At 65.9% G+C, this 16,356-nt stretch overlaps 3 protein-coding genes across 3 annotated transcripts in view; 2 read left to right on the top strand and 1 right to left on the bottom strand.

Annotated features, from left to right (window-relative positions):
• Positions 1-381: 381 nt before the first annotated feature.
• Positions 382-5,372, top strand: OXA1L (OXA1L mitochondrial inner membrane insertase; the record flags this gene model as incomplete). The annotated part of the gene is made up of 10 exons (XM_084304246.1): positions 382-558; positions 656-715; positions 1,023-1,434; positions 2,180-2,325; positions 3,179-3,286; positions 3,373-3,537; positions 3,984-4,088; positions 4,674-4,851; positions 5,048-5,126; positions 5,222-5,372. The coding sequence occupies exons 1-10, from the start codon at positions 397-399 to the stop codon at positions 5,370-5,372; spliced, it is 1,566 nt and encodes a 521-aa protein (XP_084160372.1). The 5' UTR covers positions 382-396.
• A 373-nt stretch (positions 5,373-5,745) lies between these two features.
• MRPL52 (mitochondrial ribosomal protein L52) lies at positions 5,746-6,848 on the top strand. The gene is made up of 5 exons (XM_084304232.1): positions 5,746-5,786; positions 6,175-6,244; positions 6,330-6,397; positions 6,493-6,557; positions 6,647-6,848. The coding sequence occupies exons 1-5, from the start codon at positions 5,759-5,761 to the stop codon at positions 6,779-6,781; spliced, it is 366 nt and encodes a 121-aa protein (XP_084160358.1). The 5' UTR covers positions 5,746-5,758; the 3' UTR covers positions 6,782-6,848.
• A 1,142-nt stretch (positions 6,849-7,990) lies between these two features.
• MMP14 (matrix metallopeptidase 14) overlaps positions 7,991-16,356 on the bottom strand; it is a 17,174-nt gene continuing 8,808 nt past the window's right edge. The window contains 9 exon segments of the mRNA XM_084304245.1: positions 7,991-8,476; positions 8,676-8,791; positions 9,467-9,617; positions 10,375-10,513; positions 10,628-10,785; positions 10,869-11,030; positions 11,569-11,876; positions 13,254-13,376; positions 14,473-14,621. Of these exon segments, the coding sequence (XP_084160371.1) occupies positions 8,124-8,476; positions 8,676-8,791; positions 9,467-9,617; positions 10,375-10,513; positions 10,628-10,785; positions 10,869-11,030; positions 11,569-11,876; positions 13,254-13,376; positions 14,473-14,621 (1,659 nt within the window). The 3' untranslated portion in view covers positions 7,991-8,123.

Genomic DNA, 16,356 nt, shown 5'->3' with positions numbered 1-16,356 from the left:
CAGCCCCATTTTGGGGGTCCCAGGAGGGGTTTGGGGGGGGTCAGGAGGAGTTTGGGGGACCCCAGCCCCATTTGGGGGGTCCCAGGGGGGATTTGGGGGGTCCCAGGGGGGATTTGGGGATTCCCAAGGGGATGTGGGGGGGTCCGAGTCCCATTTTGGGGCTCCCAGAGGGGATCTGGGGCTCCCAGGGGGATATTTGGGGCGATTTGGGGGGGATTTGGAGGAGATTTGCGGCGATTTCGGGGGGGATTTGGGGGCCGCCCCCCCCCCCTTTATCCCCCTCCCCCCTCCCCGTTACCTCAGCGCCTGCCGGCGGCGCCTCAAGATGGCGGCGGCCCCACTTCCGCCCCGCGTGACGTCGAGGCCACGCCCCCAGGCGGGAAGCCCGCCTCCAAGATGGCGGCGGCGGCATCACAGAAAGAGGAAGCGGGGGAAGGAACAGTGCGCATGCGCAGGCCGGTATATAAAGAAGCCCCGCCCCTTCCGCTTCCCCCTCAGACGGCCAAGATGGCGGCGGCCCTGCAGCTCCGGCCGCTGCTGCGGGCCCTGCGCCAGCAGGTGGGCGTGACGTCACCGGAGGGGGGCGTGACGTCACTGAGAGGGCGTGACGTCACCGTGGCGGGCCCTGACGTCACGCCCCCGGTCTCCTTTGCAGGCCCTGTGGGGGCCGCTCTGGGCGCGGGGGCCCCGAGGCCTGGGCACGGCCGCGGCGCGGGTAAGGGGGGGGCAGGGGACGGGGGGGGGGGCGGTTTTGGGGTGAAATGGGGCGGGTTTGGGGTCGTTACGGGGCGATGGGGTGGCTATAGGGCAGCTATGGGGTGTTATAGGGCGCTGTGGGGTGTCAGGGGGCAGCCAGGGGGGCGGTTATGGGGTGCTATGGGGCTGTGGGGATGTTATGGGGCGGTTGTGGGGCACCTATGGGGTGTTTTGGGGCGGTTTTGGGGTGCTGTGGGGCACTTTGGGGTATCTATGGGGCACTTATGGGGCTGGGGGCCCCCCCTGACCTCCTCCTTCCCTTGCAGGCAGCCAGCACGGCCCCCACAGCCACTTTGGGACAAAACAACTTGAATTTGGGACAAAATACCTCCATTTTGGGACAAAACAACCCCATAACAGGACAGAGTGACCCTATAACGGGGCCAAACAACCCCGTTTTGGGGCAGAATGACTCCATAACAGGGCAAAGCGGCCCTGTTTTAAGTCAAAGCGGCCCTGTTTTGGGTCAAAACGACCCCATTTCGGGTCCGAGCGCCCCCGCTGTGGGGCAGGAGGCGGTTGTGGGGCTGGAGCCCCCCGTTGTGGGGTCGGAGCCCCCCGAGGTGCTGCTGCAGGACCTGGGGCTGGGGGCCTGGACCCCCGTGGGGCTGGTGCAGGGGGCGCTGCAGGGGCTGCACCTCCACGTGGGGCTGCCCTGGTGGGCGGCCATCGTGCTGGGTGAGGGGGTTTGTAGGGTCAGGGGGGGTTGTGGGGTCGGGGGGGGGGGGTCTATGGGGTGAGGGGGGGTCTATGGGGTGAGGGGGTCTGTGGGGGCAAGGGGAGGGGGTTATGGGGTAAGGGGAGGGGTTTGGAGGGGGGTTGGGGGGAGAAAGGGGGGATTTAGGGGGGTTTATGGGGTTGGGAGGGGGTTATGGGGTCAGGGAGGGGGTCTGGGAGGGTTTGGGGGGGAATAATAAAGTTCCAGTAAGATGCCATAGGTCCCTATAAGACCGTATAGGAGTCTGTGAGACCCCATAGAGCCCTATAAGACCCTATATAAGACTCCTTAGGACCCTATAAGATTTCCTAGACTCTTATAAGACCCTATAGGGCCCTATAAGGCCCCATAGGCTCTTATAAATCCTTATAGGCCCCTGTAAGACCATCCAAGACCTCATAGGCCCTTATAAGATCCCATAGACTCGTATAAGACCCCTTGTAAGACCCCATAGGCTGCTATAAAACCCCATAGAGCCCTATAAGACTCTGTAGGGCCCTATAAGACCCATAGGACCCTGTAAGGCCCCGTAGACCCCTATAATGCCCCGTAGGCTCCTGTAAGACTGTCTAAGGCTTTATAGGTCCCTGTAAGTCCTTTTAAGACCCTATAGGGACCCTATAGGACCTCATAAGGCCTTATAGGACCTTGCAAGGTTTTATAGGATCGCACAGGACCCCATAACCCCCCCGTTTCCCCCCCCAGGCACGCTGGGTGCCCGCGTGCTGCTGCTGCCGCTGGTGCTGCGGGGGCAGCGCGAGGCCGCCCGCCTGGGGACCCACCTGCCCCAGCTGCAGCGCCTGCACCAGCGCCTGGCCGAGGCCCGGAGGGGGGCAGCGACCGCCTGCAGGGTGAGGGCGGGGCTAAAGGGGGCGGGGTCTAACGGGGAGGGGCCGGGGGCGGGGTTAAAGGGGAGGGGAGGGGCTAAAGGGGGTGGGGAGGGGGGAGGGAGGGGGTGGAGAGGTGATGGGAGCAAGGGAAGGGAAGGGGTTAAAGGAGGTGGGAGGGGCCTAAAGGGGGCGGGGCCTAAAGGGGAGGGGCCGGGGGCGGGGCTAAAGGGGAGGGGAGGGGCCACGGGGGGTGGGAAGGGGGCAAAAGGGGAGGGAGGGGGTGGAGAGGGAGTGGGAAGGGAAAGGGTTCAAGGAGGTGGGAGGGGCTAAAAGACGTGGGCGGGGCTAAAGGGGGCGGGGCTTAATGGGGTGGGGTCGGGGGGAGGGGTTAAAGGAGGAGGGGAGGGGCCGGGCCATGGGGTGAGGGGGAGGGGGTTGGAGTCAGGGAAAGAGGCGGGGCTTATAGAAAGGGGTGTGGCTTACAACGAGGGGGCGGAGTCTGGGGAGATGGGCGGGGCTATGGGGAAAGGGGCGTGGCCAGCTGACGGTGGGCGTGGCCTCGGGGCAGGGCAGGACCTGGCTGTGGGGCTGGAGAGCTGGGGGCGGGGCCCAACACCTCGGGGGGCGTGTCCTCATCCAGGGGGCGTGGCTTCATGTGTGGGGCGTGTGCTATTTATGGGTGTGTCTTAAATGGGCAGGGCTTAACTGGGTGGGGCTTAATTGTGGGCGGGGCTTCATGCATGGGGAGTGCTGATACCTGGGGGGGCGGTGTTTAGGGGGGCGTGTCCCTAATAAAGGGGGCGTGTCCCCCCAAAAGGGGGCGTGGCCGAGCCGAGGGGCGTTGCCCTGGTCTGGTGGGCGTGTCCCCGCTTAGCCCCGCCCCTTTTTCCTGGCAGTGACCCGTGCCTACGCCGAGCTGGCGGCCTACCAGCGGCGCCACGACGTCCACCCCCTGCGGGGCTTCCTCGTGCCCCTGGTGCAGGTGCGGGGGCAAGGGGGGTCACGGGGGGGCGCGGGGTCAAAGGTCAGAGGTCCCGACCCCCGCGTGACCCCCGCGTGACCCCGCAGACCCCGCTCTTCGTCTCCTTCTTCCTGGCCCTGCAGCAGATGGCGGCGGCGCCGCACCCGGGGCTGCAGCGGGGGGGGCTGGGCTGGTTCCACGACCTGGCCGCCCCCGACCCCTTCTACGCCCTCCCCCTGCTGGTCACCGCCTCCACGTGGTTGGTCCTCGAGGTGGGTGGGGCCGAGAGGGGGCGGGGCCTCAAGGGGGAGGGGCCTAAGGGTGCCCAGTGTGCTCTATGTCCTGGCCCTGCTCATCTCTATTGGGGTGCATGGAGCCTAAAGGGGCGTGGCCTAAGTGGGTGAGGTCCTAGGGGGCGTGGCCTAAAAGGGGGAGGGGCTAAAAGCTGGGTGGGAGGGGTCTGAGGGCACCCAATCCCCTCTATGTCCTGGCTCTGCTTGTTTATATGAGTCTCTATTGGGGTGGGAGGAGTCTAAAAGGGGCGTGGCTTGAGCGGGAGGGGCCTCGGGGGGCGTGGTTTAAAGGGGGAGGGGCCTAAAGGGAGTGGGAGGAGCTTGAGTGCCCCCATCCCGGCACTCCTTGTCCCCACCCCGAGGTGGGCGTGGCCTCCACGGGTCGGGGGCGTGTCCCGGCGCTAGCCCCGCCCCTTTTCCCGCAGCTGGGGGCGGAGACGGGCGTGTCCAGCCCGGGGGCGGGGGCGATGCGCCAGGTGCTGCGGGTGATGCCGCTGCTCGTCCTGCCCTTCATACTGCACTTCCCCACGGTCAGGGGGCGGGGCCGGAAGGGGTGGGGCTTGGGGAAAGGGGGTGGGGCGTAAGGGAATGGGAGGGGCTAATGGGAAGGGGAGGGGATTCGGGGAAAGTGGGAGGGGCTTGTGGGGAGGGGAGGGGCTTAGGGGAAGGGGAGGGACTTGGTGAAAATGGGAGGGGTTTAAAGGGAAGGGGAGGGGTTTAAAACGAAGGGGAGATCTTAAGAAGGGGAGGGGCTTCAGGGGGAGTGGGAGGGGCTTGTGGGAAGGGGAGGAGCTTATTGGAGGGGGGGAGGCTTCAGGTGAAGTGGGAGGGGCTTCAGGGAAGGGGGGGGCTTAGAGAAGTGGGAGGGGCTTAATGGGAAGAGGAGGGGGTTAAAAGGAAGGGGAGGGGCTTATAAGAAGGGGAGGGGCTTCAGGGGGAGTGGGAGGGGCTTGTGGGAAGGGGAGGAGCTAAGAGAAAGGGGAGGAGCCTCCTGAAACGGGAGCAGAGCTGCTAAAAGGGGCGTGGTCACTTTAAAGGGGGCGTGGTCCCTCTAAAAGGGGGCGTGGCACCCAGTGGGCGTGTCCCGAGGCTGAGTGGGCGTGTCCCCGCGGCAGGCGGTGTTCCTCTATTGGCTGACGTCCAACTCCTTCAGCCTATTGCAAACCGGGCTCCTGCGCGTCCCCGCCCTCCGCGCCCGCCTCCGCGTCCCCGCCCCCCCGCCGCCGGCCCCGCCCACACAGGGCGCTGGCCCCGCCCCCTCCGCGGGGGGGGTGCTGGCCAAGCTGCGGCAGAGTGAGTCTGGGGGGGGGGGGGGAGGGGGAAATTGGGGGGAAAATGGGAAAAACGGGGGGTGAGGGGGGGAAAGGGGGGTGAGGGGGGGGTGGGGGAGGGGTGAGGGGGATGGGGGGGGGGTGGGGGAGGGGTGAGGGGGATGGGGGGTGGGGGAGGGGCTCGGGGGGGTCTCACGTGTCCCCCCCCCCCCTTTCAGACTGGCGGGAGGCGCAGGCGGCCCAGCGGGGGGAGGAGCGCGAGTGGCGGCTGCGGCACCACCTACCTGGCGGCCAAGGGTGAGCCGGGGGGGGCGGGGCTTCATCCCCGAGGGGGCGGGGCTTCCTGCAAGCCACGCCCCCACCCTCCGTGACGTCACACCCCCCTTTAACAGGCCCCCTGCGGCAGACCTTCAGCCACAACCCCCTGGCCACCCCCGCCAACCCCACGCCGCCGCCCGCACCCCCCAAGAGGCCGTGGAAGGAGACGCTGGGCTGATGGGGGGGCCAATAAAACACCCCCGTACCCAAAAACCTGCCTTCTGACTCTCATTTGGGGCATTTTGGGGCGTTTCGGGTGGAATCGGGGAGTTTGGGGGAGGTTTCGGGGAGTTTAGGGGAAATTTTAGGGGTTTTGGGGAGATTTCAGGGGTTTTGTGGAAGTTTCAGGGGTTTTGGGGAGGTTTCGGGGGTTTTGGGGAGGTTTCGGGGGTTTTGGGGAGGTTTCGGCTGTTTTGGGGAGGTTTCGGGGGGTTTTGGGGGTTTGTCCGCCCCTTTTTGTCCCCTGCCGGCTTCCGTCGCCGCAAAATGGCGGCCGCCACAAGATGGCGGCGGTGCCGTACAACATGGCGGCGCCCATGCGGCCGGCCGGCCGGCTCCACGTAAGGCGGAAGTGGGCGTGGCCTCGGCGCTCCCCACTTCCGGCGGTGGCCATGGCGGCGCGCAGGGCGCTGCGGCTCGGTGCGGGGGGGCCGCGGTTGCCAGGGGGCGGGGCCTGGGGGTGGGGGCGGGGCCTCGGGGTGTGGGCGTGGCTCTGGGAGCGTGGGCGGGGCCTCGGCACGGTGGGCGGGGCCTGGGGGGGCGGGAAGGGGAGGGGGAGGGAGAAAAGCGGGGAGAGGGGGTGGGGGCGGGGCTTCGGGGAGGGGGAGGGGCTTGGAGGTGGTGGGCGGGGCTGTGGGGTTGGCGGGGCTTGCGGTGGGCGTGGTTTGGGGTGGGCGGGGCTTACGGGGAGCCAGGGGCGGGGGGGAGGAAGGGGAGGGGGTCGGGGGGAGTGGGAGGGGGCGTGGCTTCGTGGATGGGGGTGTGGCCAAACGCAGGCCACGCCCCCTTTTTATCGCCCCGCCCCCAGCCGAGCGCCAGGCCCAGGCCCTGCGTCCAAGCCCCGCCCCCTCGCTGCGGATTGGCCAGTGGCGCGTGACGTAAGCACTCCTTATATGGCAGTGGGAGGCGGAGGTTCCAAATAAGGAGTGGGCGGGGCTAACGGTGGGCGTGGTCTCCCTGTAGGCGTGGCCTCGCTCCCAGCACTTCTGGGCCCGGCCCCCTGCGCGACCTCCCCGATTGGTCCTTCGCAGGTAGGCGGGGCTTGGCCCCACGGGGGAGTGGCCAACACATGGGGGGCGTGGCCAGCTCTGGCTGACCCCGCCCCTTTTTCCTGCCTCGCCCCCAGACGGACGCCCCGCCCCCCTCTGGCGGGGGCAGCAGCGGCGGCGCCGCGAGGACGAGGCCCTGGCGGTGAGCGGTCACGTGACCCCCATAGCCCCTCCCCCTCGTGGCCACGCCCCCTCGTGGCCACGCCCACATTGACTTGGCTCCTCCCACAGCGCCGTGCCCTGGCCCTGAGCCAATCGCTGGACGCCGCCCGCAGCATGGGGAGGAGCCTCGAGGCCCCGCCCAGCCCCGCCCTGCGCCCCAAGGGGCCCCAGCACGGACCAGTACAGACCAGTACGGACCAGTGAGGACCAGTTTGGGCCGGTTTGGGCCGGTTTGGAGCATCCTGGAGTGGAATAAAGCTGGGCCCTGAGACCTCAATGTGTGATGTCATTGGTGACGTCATTGGTGACGTCATCATCTGGGGGAGGGGCTTGGGGTCCTCTCCAGTCCCTCCCAGTCTCACCCAGTATACCCCAGTCCCCCCCAATCCCCTCACAGTCCCTCCCAGTCCCTCCCAGTGCCCCCAGCACACTCTCTGGTCCGTCAGTTCTTTATTAATTAATTAATTAATTAATTACCCCTCCCCTCCCCCACCCCCAGGGGCGGGGCCCGGTCGCCCCTCCCCCCCCCCCCGTTCCCGCCCCGCAGGATTTTGGGGGGGGGGGGGTTGGGTCCCCCCCCGGGCTCCCCTCCCCCACCCCCGTCCCCTCCCCCCCCCCCCAAAAAAAATCCCAAAATCGGTAAAAAAAAAAAACAAAAACAAAGAAAAAAACGCGCGGCCCCTCCCCCCTATATACACCGGGCCCCGCCCCCCTTATTTGCATAGCCCCGCCCCGCGTATCGAGCCCCGCCCCTGCCATGCACTGAGCTCCCTTTTTATTTAGCCCCGCCCCCTCCCCCACCGGCAGCCAATCGGAGGCCTCCGCTCTACGGACGGCCCCACCCCCTCCGGCAGGCCCCGCCCCCCCGGTCCCGCGGCGGGGGCGGGGTCAGGGGGAGGAGGGGGCGTGGCCAAGCCGCTGACCTCGCCCAGCCAGGTCAGGGGGCGGGGCCACGGGGAGGGGAAGGGGGCGGGGCCAAGGACAGGCCCCGCCCAGAGCACCATCGGGGGGCGTGGCCACGGGAAGCCCCGCCCACAACTGGGTAGAGGGAAGGGGGTGGGGACAGGAGGCTGGGGGCGGGATCGCTTTGGGGGCGTGGCCTCCAGGAGGGGGTGTGGCCTCCCACTGTGTAGTGAGGGGGGAGGTACAATGGTTGAGGGGCGTGGCCTGATAAAGGGGGCGTGGTCTTTGGAGTGTAGGCGTGGCCTGAGTGTGTGTGTGCATGGCCTGGTGAGGTGGGCGGAGTCTGCGGGTGGTGGGCGGGGCCTCCCAACCCCTTCCCCTCCCCCCATTGGCTCCCAGTGTGTGGGAGGTGACAGGCGGCAAGGGGCGGGGCCATATATGGGAAATGGGCGTGGCCTGAGAGTGTGGGTGTGGTCTGGGTGAGTGTGGGCGTGGCCTCCTGACCTGGGCGTGGCCTGGGGGCTCGGGGGCGTGGCTTGGGGAGGGTGGGCGTGGCCTCCCACGGGGGAGGTCGCAAGCAGTGAGGAGGGGGCGACACCACCAGGGGGCGGGGTGGGCGTGTCCCGGGGGCGGTGGGCGTGGCCTAGACGCGGGGCAGCAGCGAGCGCTGGCAGCGCAGGAGCCGCTTGGGGGCCCCGCGGCGGCGGCAGAGCAGGGCCAGGGCCCCCAGAGCCCCCGCGCCCCCCAGGAGCGCCAGGGGGGCGGCCACGGCGCCGGGCCCCGCCCCCACCTCGATGACGATCACCTCGGTGTCCCCGCCCCCGGGGGGAAGGGGCGGGCCGGAAGGGGCGGGGCCGGGGCCGGGCTTGGGGGGGCGGGGCTCGGTGCCGCAGCCCAGCCAATCGCGTAGCGCCGACTTGGGGTAGCCGGGGGTGACGCGCAGCTGCTGGTTGTCGAACTGCCAATAGCGGCCGGCCTTGTAGAAGTAGGTGAAGGCTGGGAGGGGGGAGAGGATATCGCGATATGAGACACAGGGCCGCGATATGGGCCCGGGTATCGCGATAGGGGCCCGGGTATCGCAATAGGGGCCCGGGTATCGCGATATGGGCCTGGGTATCGCGATAGGGACACGGGTATCGCGATAGGGGCCCGGGTATCGCGATAGGGGCGTGTCGCGATACGCCCCCCTCCTCACCGTCGTCGGGCCCCATGAAGGCTCCGCGGGGGGACTCGGGGACCCCCCCCCAGACCTCGATGCCCTTGGGGTACTCGGGGTCCACGGCGCCGCGCTCCTCGCTGAAACGGTAATACCTGGGGGGAGGGGCGGGGGCACGGGGTCACCGCGGGGTCACGGGGTCACGATAGGGTCAGGGGGTGCCGAGGGGGCGGGGCCGTTGTTATGGGACGGCCCCGAGAAGAAGGTTCCAGAAGGCCCCGAAAGGTCCCAGGGAGAGGCCCCGGAAGGTTCCAGAAAGCCCCAGAAGGTCCCCAAAGGCCCCAGAAGGTCCCCAAAGGCCCCAGAAGGTTCCAGAAGGTCTCAAGGAGAGGCCCCAGAAGGTCCCAGAAGGTTCCAGAAGGCCCCAGAAGGTTTGTGAAGGTCCCAGAAGGCCCCAGAAAGTCCCAGAAGGCCCCAGAAGGCCCCAGAAGGTTCCAGAAGATCCCAGAAGGCCCCAAAAGGTCCCGGAAGGATCTGAAAGGCCCCAGGAGAAGGTTCCAGAAGGCCCCAGAAGGTCCCAGAAGGCCCCAGAAGGTCCCAGAAGGCCCCAGAAGGCCGCGGAAGGTCCCAGAAGACCCCAGAAGGTTCCAGAAGATCCCCAAAGATCCTGGAAGGCCCCAGAAGGTCCCAGAAAGTCCCGGAAGGTCCCAGAAGGCCCCAGAAGGTTCCAGAAGGTTCCAAAAGACCCCAGAAGGCCCCGGAAGGTCCCAGAAGGCCCCAGAAGGCCCCAGAAGGCCCCGGAAGGTCCCGGAAGGTTCCGGAAGACGCACTTGTTGCCCCGGAAGAAGTAGGTCTTGCCGCTGGGCAGCCAGAGCAGGGCGGCGTCGATGCGGTCGGTGGGGAGGCCCCGGCCCAGCTCCCGCAGCGGCCGCGGGTAGCCCGGCTCCAGCACGGCCTCGTCGAACACCCAGTGCTTGTCCCCTGGGGGTAGGGGGCGGGGTCACAGGGGGCACGCCCACGAGGCCACGCCCCCAAGGGTTCCGTCCCAAAAAAATGCATCCCAAAAATTCCATCCTAAAACCTCCGTCCCATGGCCTCCACCCCACAGCCTCCAGCCCCACAGCCTCCACCCCATGGCCTCCATTCCAAAACCTCCATCCCATATCCTCCATCCCATGGCCTCCATCTTCATGGCCTCCACCCCAAATTCTCCATCCCAAATTCTCCATCCCAACGTCCTCCACCCCACAGCCTCCACCTCATGGCCTCCATCCCTTGGCCTCGACCCCACAACTTCCATCCCACGGCCTCCATCTTCACAGCCTCCATCCCCAAAATTCCATCCCAAAATCCTCCACCCCATGGCCTCGACCCCATATCCTCCACCCCACAACCTCCATCGTCGTGGTCTCCACCCCAAAATCCTCCATCCCAGAACCTCCGCCCCATGGCCTCCATCCCAAATCCTCCATCCCAAATCCTCCATCCCAAATTCTCCATCCCAACGTCCTCCACCCCACAGCCTCCACCCCATGGCCTCCATCCCAAAATCCTCCACCCCCCATGGCCTCCATCCCCACAGCCTCCACCCCACATCCCCTACCCCAATGTCCTTCATCCCCTCATCCTCCTCACCCCACATCCTCCCCCCCTTGTCCTCTACACCCCCCCATCCTCCACCCCAAATCCTCCCCACCCCCACCCCCACCCCCAGCCCCACCCCCCGCCCCTCCCCCACCTTTGAAGAAGACGAACTTCCCGTCCTTCCTCTCGTAGGCCGTGTTGATGCCGGGGGGCAGCCCCACCCAGAACTGCCCGATGGGCAGCGGGTACCCGTCCATCACCCGCCGGTCCCGCACGCGCCAGAACCACCGCTCCTATTGGCCCGCAGCCCCGTGACGTCACCGGGGGACACCCCCGTGCCAAGGGGGGGCATCCAGGTGGGGAGGGGGACATCTGGGGGGGAGGGGGACATCTGGGGGGGGACCCACCTTGAAGACGAACATCTCCCCCCGCAGCATGGCGATGGTGTCGAAGTCCCCGTCGCAGATCCGGGGGCCGTAGGGGGGTCCCGGGGGCCGGGCGGGGTCGTGGGGGCGGGCGGTGGTCCCGGGGCCGGCGGGGGGCAGGCTCGGCCCCATCACGGTCCCTGGGAAGGGCACGGTTCATTTTTTGGAGGGGGAGGGGTCAATGCCAGGGGAAGGGGGCGGGGTTTGGGGGGAAGCGGCCAACCGTAGAGCTGCTGGATGCCGCGGCGGTCGTCGTCGGGCAGGACGAAGGCCTCGGTGTCCATCCATTGGTAGAAGGGCGCCATGATGGCCGACGGGTCGCTCGAGTGCTCCAGGCCCAGCGCGTGGCCCAGCTCGTGCACGGCCACCAGGAACAGGTCGTTGCCTGGGGGGCGGGGGGGTCAGCGGGGTCAGCGGGGGTCAATGGGGGTCAATGGGGGCCCATGAAGCTCAAAGGGGGCCAACAGGGGTCAGTGGTGGCCAATAGGGAGGATCAACAGGACTCAAAGAGGGACAAAAGAGGCCAAAAGAGCTCAAATTTGGCCAACGGAGCTCAAAGAGGGCCAGTGGGGGTCAATGGGGGCCAATGGGGGCCAAAGGTGGCCAATAGAGGGGGATCAACGGGGCCAAACGAGCCCAAAGTGGGCCCAAAGAGCCCCAAGTCGACCAACACAGCCCCGAGGTGGCCAACAGGGGCCAATGGTGGCCAACGGGGGTCAACAAGGGTCAACAGTAGTCAACAGTAGCCAATGGGGGTCAACAGAAGTCAACAGTGGCCAACGAGCAGGGGTCAAAGTGGGCCCAAAGAGCCCAAAGTGGACCCAAAGAGCCCCAAGTCGACCAACAAAGCCCCGAGGTGGCCAACAGGGGCCAACGGTGGCCACCAGGAGCCCCCCAGCCCCCCCAACTCGCCCCCCGCTCACCGCTCAGGTCATCGTTGCGGGCCGTCCAGGGCTCGGCGCCGTCGAAGTGCGTGTCGCCGCCGATGTGGGGGCCGGGGAAGTAGGCGTGGGCCAGGAAGCCGCCCTCGCCGTCGAAGGGCGTGCTGTCGCCGTGGAAGCCCTCGGCGAAGAAGATGACGATGTCGGCCGGCGGCGCCCGGCCCCGCCGCACCTCGCCGTAGGGCACCTCGCGGAAGCGCAGCGGCGCCGCCCCCGCCCACACGGCGAAGGCCCGCCGGATGGCGCCCAGCGTGGCCGCCTCCCCCACCTTGGGGGTGTAGTTCTGGATGCTGGAATTGTGGGGGGGGGGAGACGGCCTCACCGCCGGTCCCCCCCCGGTGCTCCCAGTGCCCAATGGCCACTGGAAGGGGGGCTCCCAGTGCTCCCAGTACCCAAAAACCAGGAAAATGGGGACTCCCAGTGCTCCCAGTATCCAAAACCCAAGAGAAGGGGGCTTCCCAGTGCTCCCAGTACCCAAAAACAAGGAAAACGGGGCCTCCCAGTGCTCCCAGTACCCAAAACCAGTAAAACGGGGCCTCCCAGTATACAATACCCAAGAGAAGGGGGCTCCCAGTGCTCCCAGTACCCAAAAAACAAGGAAAACGGGGCCTCCCAGTGCTCCCAGTACCCAAAACCAGTAAAACGGGGCCTCCCAGTATACAATACCCAAGAGAAGGGGGCTCCCAGTGCTCCCAGTACCCAAAAACAAGGAAAACGGGGCCTCCCAGTGCTCCCAGTACCCAAAACCAGTAAAACGGGGCCTCCCAGTATACAATACCCAAGAGAAGGGGGCTCCCAGTGCTCCCAGTACCCAAAAACCAGGAAAATGGGGACTCCCAGTGCTCCCAGTATCAAAGAACTAGTAAAACGGGGCCTCCCAGTGCTCCCAGTATCCCAAAACCAGGAAAACGGGGCCTCCCAGTGCTCCCAGTACCCAAAAAACAGTAAAACGGGGCCTCCCAGTGCTCCCAGTACCCAAAAACCAGTAAAACAGGGCCTCCCAGTGCTCCCAGTGTCCCAAAACCAGTAAAATGGGGCCTCCCAGTATACAATACCCAAGAGAACGGGGCTCCCAGTGCTTCCAGTACCCAAAAACCAGGAAAATGGGGCCTCCCAGTGCTCCCAGTACCCAAAAACCAGTAAAACAGGGACTCCCAGTGCTCCCAGTACCCAAAAACCAGGAAAATGGGGACTCCCAGTGCTCCCAGTATCAAAGAACTAGTAAAACGGGGCCTCCCAGTGCTCCCAGTATCCCAAAACCAGGAAAACGGGGCCTCCCAGTGCTCCCAGTGTCCCAAAACCAGTAAAATGGGGCCTCCCAGTATACAATACCCAAGAGAAGGGGGCTCCCAGTGCTTCCAGTACCCAAAAACCAGGAAAATGGGGCCTCCCAGTGCTCCCAGTACCCAAAAACCAGTAAAACGGGGCCTCCCAGTGCTCCCAGTATCCCAAAACCAGTAAAACGGGGACTCCCAGTGCTCCCAGTGCCCCCAGTGCACACCAGTACCCATCCCAGTCCATCCCAGTGCCCCCAGCAGCCCCCTCCCAATGCCCCCAGCCCCTTCCCAGCCCTCCCAGCGCCCCCAGTGCCCCCAGTATCCACCCCAGTGCCCCCAGTATCCTTCCCGGTGCCCCCTCCCGGTGCTCCCAGTGCCCCCAGTGCGCACCAGTAGGTGACCTCTCTCTGCTCCCACTTCATGCCCTGGATGGCGTAGCGCCGCCGCCGCACGTTGGCCTTCAGCTCGGCCCCGAACTTGTCGGGGACCCCGCAGCGGGGGCGCCGCATGGCCCTGGGGGTTGGAGGACCCGCGTCGGAGGACCAACAGCACCCCGGGGCCATAGAGAGCTGGAGGACCAACAGCCCCGCGGACATAGAGGAGGCTCGGAGGACCGACAGGCCCGCGCCAGCGGTGCTTGGAGGACCCAGGGCCCGCCAACAACGAGGGTTGGAGGACCAACAGCCCAGCGACCATAGAGGAGCCTTGGAGGACCGACACCCCAACGACCATAAAGGGTGGTTGGAGGACCAACACCTCACCAATAACGAGGGTTGGAGGACCAACAGCCCAACAACCATCAATGAGTGGAGGACCAACAGCCCACCGACCATAGATGATCCTTGGAGGACCAACACCCCAGAGACCATAGAGGATATCTGGAGGACCAACACCTCACCAACAATGAGGGTTGGAGGACCAACACCCCACCAACCAATGAGCACGCCTGGAGGACCAACACCCCAACGGCCACCGAGGTTTGGAAGACCAACAGCCCCAAAAACCATCGATGGTTCCTGGAGGACCAACACCTCTACTGTCAGTACTGGTGGCTGGAGGACCAACAGCCCAACAACCACCGATGATATTTGGAGGACCACCTCCCCCACAACCATAGAGGCTGTTTGGAGGACCAACACCTCCACAACCAATGGTGATGTTTGGAGGACCAACTCCCCAAGGACCATAGATGATATTTGGAGGACCAACAGTTCAAGAATCATAGACACTATCTGGAGGCCCAACACCCAACAACCATAGAGGTTGTTTGGAGGACCTACACCCCAAGAACCATAGATGAAATTTACAGGCCCAAGTCCCCCACAACCGTAGAGGCTGTCTGGAGGACCAACACCTCAAGAACCATAGATGAGATCTGGAGGACCTACACTCCAGTAACCATAGAGGCTGTGTGGAGGACCGACACCCCAACAACTAAAGGTAATGTTTGGAGGACCTACACCCCACCAACCACAGATGAAATGTAGAGGCCCAACTCCCGGCCTACCACAGAGGCGGTTTGGAGGCCCAACTCCCCAGCAACCACAGGTGACACCTGGAGACCGACACCCCCCTGACCATAGAGGCGGATCGGAGGCCCCACACCCACCTGATGGTGTCGGGGTCGGCGGTGCCGGTGACGCGCAGGCCGTAGAAGCGCTGCATGGCCGCCAGCGCCGCCGACAGCGAGTGGGGGGGGCGCTGGGGGTGGGCGCGCAGGTCCCCGGGGGGGAGGTACCCGTACTGCTGCAGCCAGGCCTGGGGAATTGGGGGATTAGGGGGGATTAGGGGGGTTATGGGGGGGATTGGGGGGTTATGGGGGGGATTGGGGGGATTTGGGGGGGGATTGGGGGGGATTAGGGGGGATTGGGGGGAATTGGGGGGGATTGGGGTGTTATGGGGGGGATTGGGGGGGATTTGGGGGGGGATTAGGGGGGATTGGGGGGATTTGGGGGGTTATGGGGGATTGGGGGGGGATTGGGGGGTTATGGGGGGGATTGGGGGGGAATTGGGGGGGATTGGGGGGATTTGGGGGGGATTAGGGGGGATTAGGGGGGATTGGGGGGGATTAGAGGGGGATTGGAGGGGATTGGGGGGGGATTGGGGAGGATTTGGGGGGGATTAGGGGGGATTGGGGGGGATTGGGGGATTTGGGGGGTTATGGGGGGATTGGGGGGGGATTGGGGGGTTATGGGGGGGATTAGGGGGGATTGGGGGGGGATTGGGGGGTTATGGGGGGATTGGGGGGGATTACGGGGGGATTGGGGGGAATTGGGGGGATTGGGAGGGATTGGGGGGGATTTGGGGGGTTATGGGGGGGGATTGGGAGGATTGGGGGGGTTAGGGGGGGTTGGGGGGGTATGGGGGGATTATGGAGGGGATTGGGGGGATTGGGAGGGAATTGGGGGGATTTGGGGGGGATTGGGGGGGATTGGGGGGGGATTAGGGGGATTGGGGGGATTGGGGGAGTTATGGGGGTGATTGGGGGGAATTGGGGGGATTTGGGGGGGATTGGGGGGGATTAGGGGGGATTGGGGGGATTGGGGGGAATTGGGGGGGAATTAGGGGGATTATGGAGGGATTTGGGGGGAAGAGGATTAGGGGATTTGGGGGATTAGGGGGGGTTTGGGGGGTTATGGGAGTTGTGGGGGTTTTGGTGGGGTTGGGGGGGATTAGGGGGATGTATGGGGGTTTGGGGGATTGGGGGGATATGGGGGTGGTTAGTGGGATTTGGGGGTGGGTGGTTAGGGGGTTTAGGGATTTGGGGGTTATGGGGGGTATAGGGGATTATGGGGGTGTTAGGGGGGTTAGGGGGGTTATGGGGTGGATTACTGGGGGTGGGGTTGGGGATTGTATGGGGGATTTGATGGGGTTGATGGGTTGAGGGGCTTTGGGGGGATATGGGGGGATTGTAGGGGGTACGGGGGGGGTTATGGGGGGATTTGGGGGGGATTTGGGGGGATTTGGGGGATTGGGGGGGTTATATGGGGTTATATGGGGTTCTGGGGGGGCTGTGGGGTTCTGGGGGGGGTCCCGAGCCCCCCGCCCCCCCCTCCCCGTGCCTGTTTCGGGCGCGTCCGTCCCGTGACAGCCCCCCCGCCCCCCCCCGCCACGGCCCGTCCCGTGACTGGGGGGGAGGGGCGGAAAATTGGGCGGGGGGGGGGAAATTTGGGGATTGGGGGGGGCTGGGGGGGGCTGGGGCAGTGGGGGGGGGGGTTATGGGGGGTTGGGGGGATTTGGGGGGATTTGGGGGGATTTGGGGGGTTACGGGGGGGTTATGGGGGGTTGGGGGGGCGCTGGGATTGGGGGGGGGGGATGGGGGGGGGAGGGGTTGTGGGGGGGGGGGGCGGGGAGAGCCGCGAGCCGGGACAAAGGGCCGGGGGCGGCCGGACACGTCCCGTGCTTTTTTTGGGCCGAAACAGGGCGAAAAGGGCAAAACGCCAAAAAAAAAAAAAAAAAAAAAAAAAACGGGAAAAGACCGAAAGAAAGAAAA

This window comes from Netta rufina (assembly GCF_964035555.1).
Source record: "Netta rufina genome assembly, chromosome: 37".
NCBI lineage: Eukaryota > Metazoa > Chordata > Aves > Anseriformes > Anatidae > Netta > Netta rufina.
The sequence above is the reverse complement of the archived record's forward strand: the minus strand, read 5'-3'. Positions and strand labels throughout refer to the sequence as shown.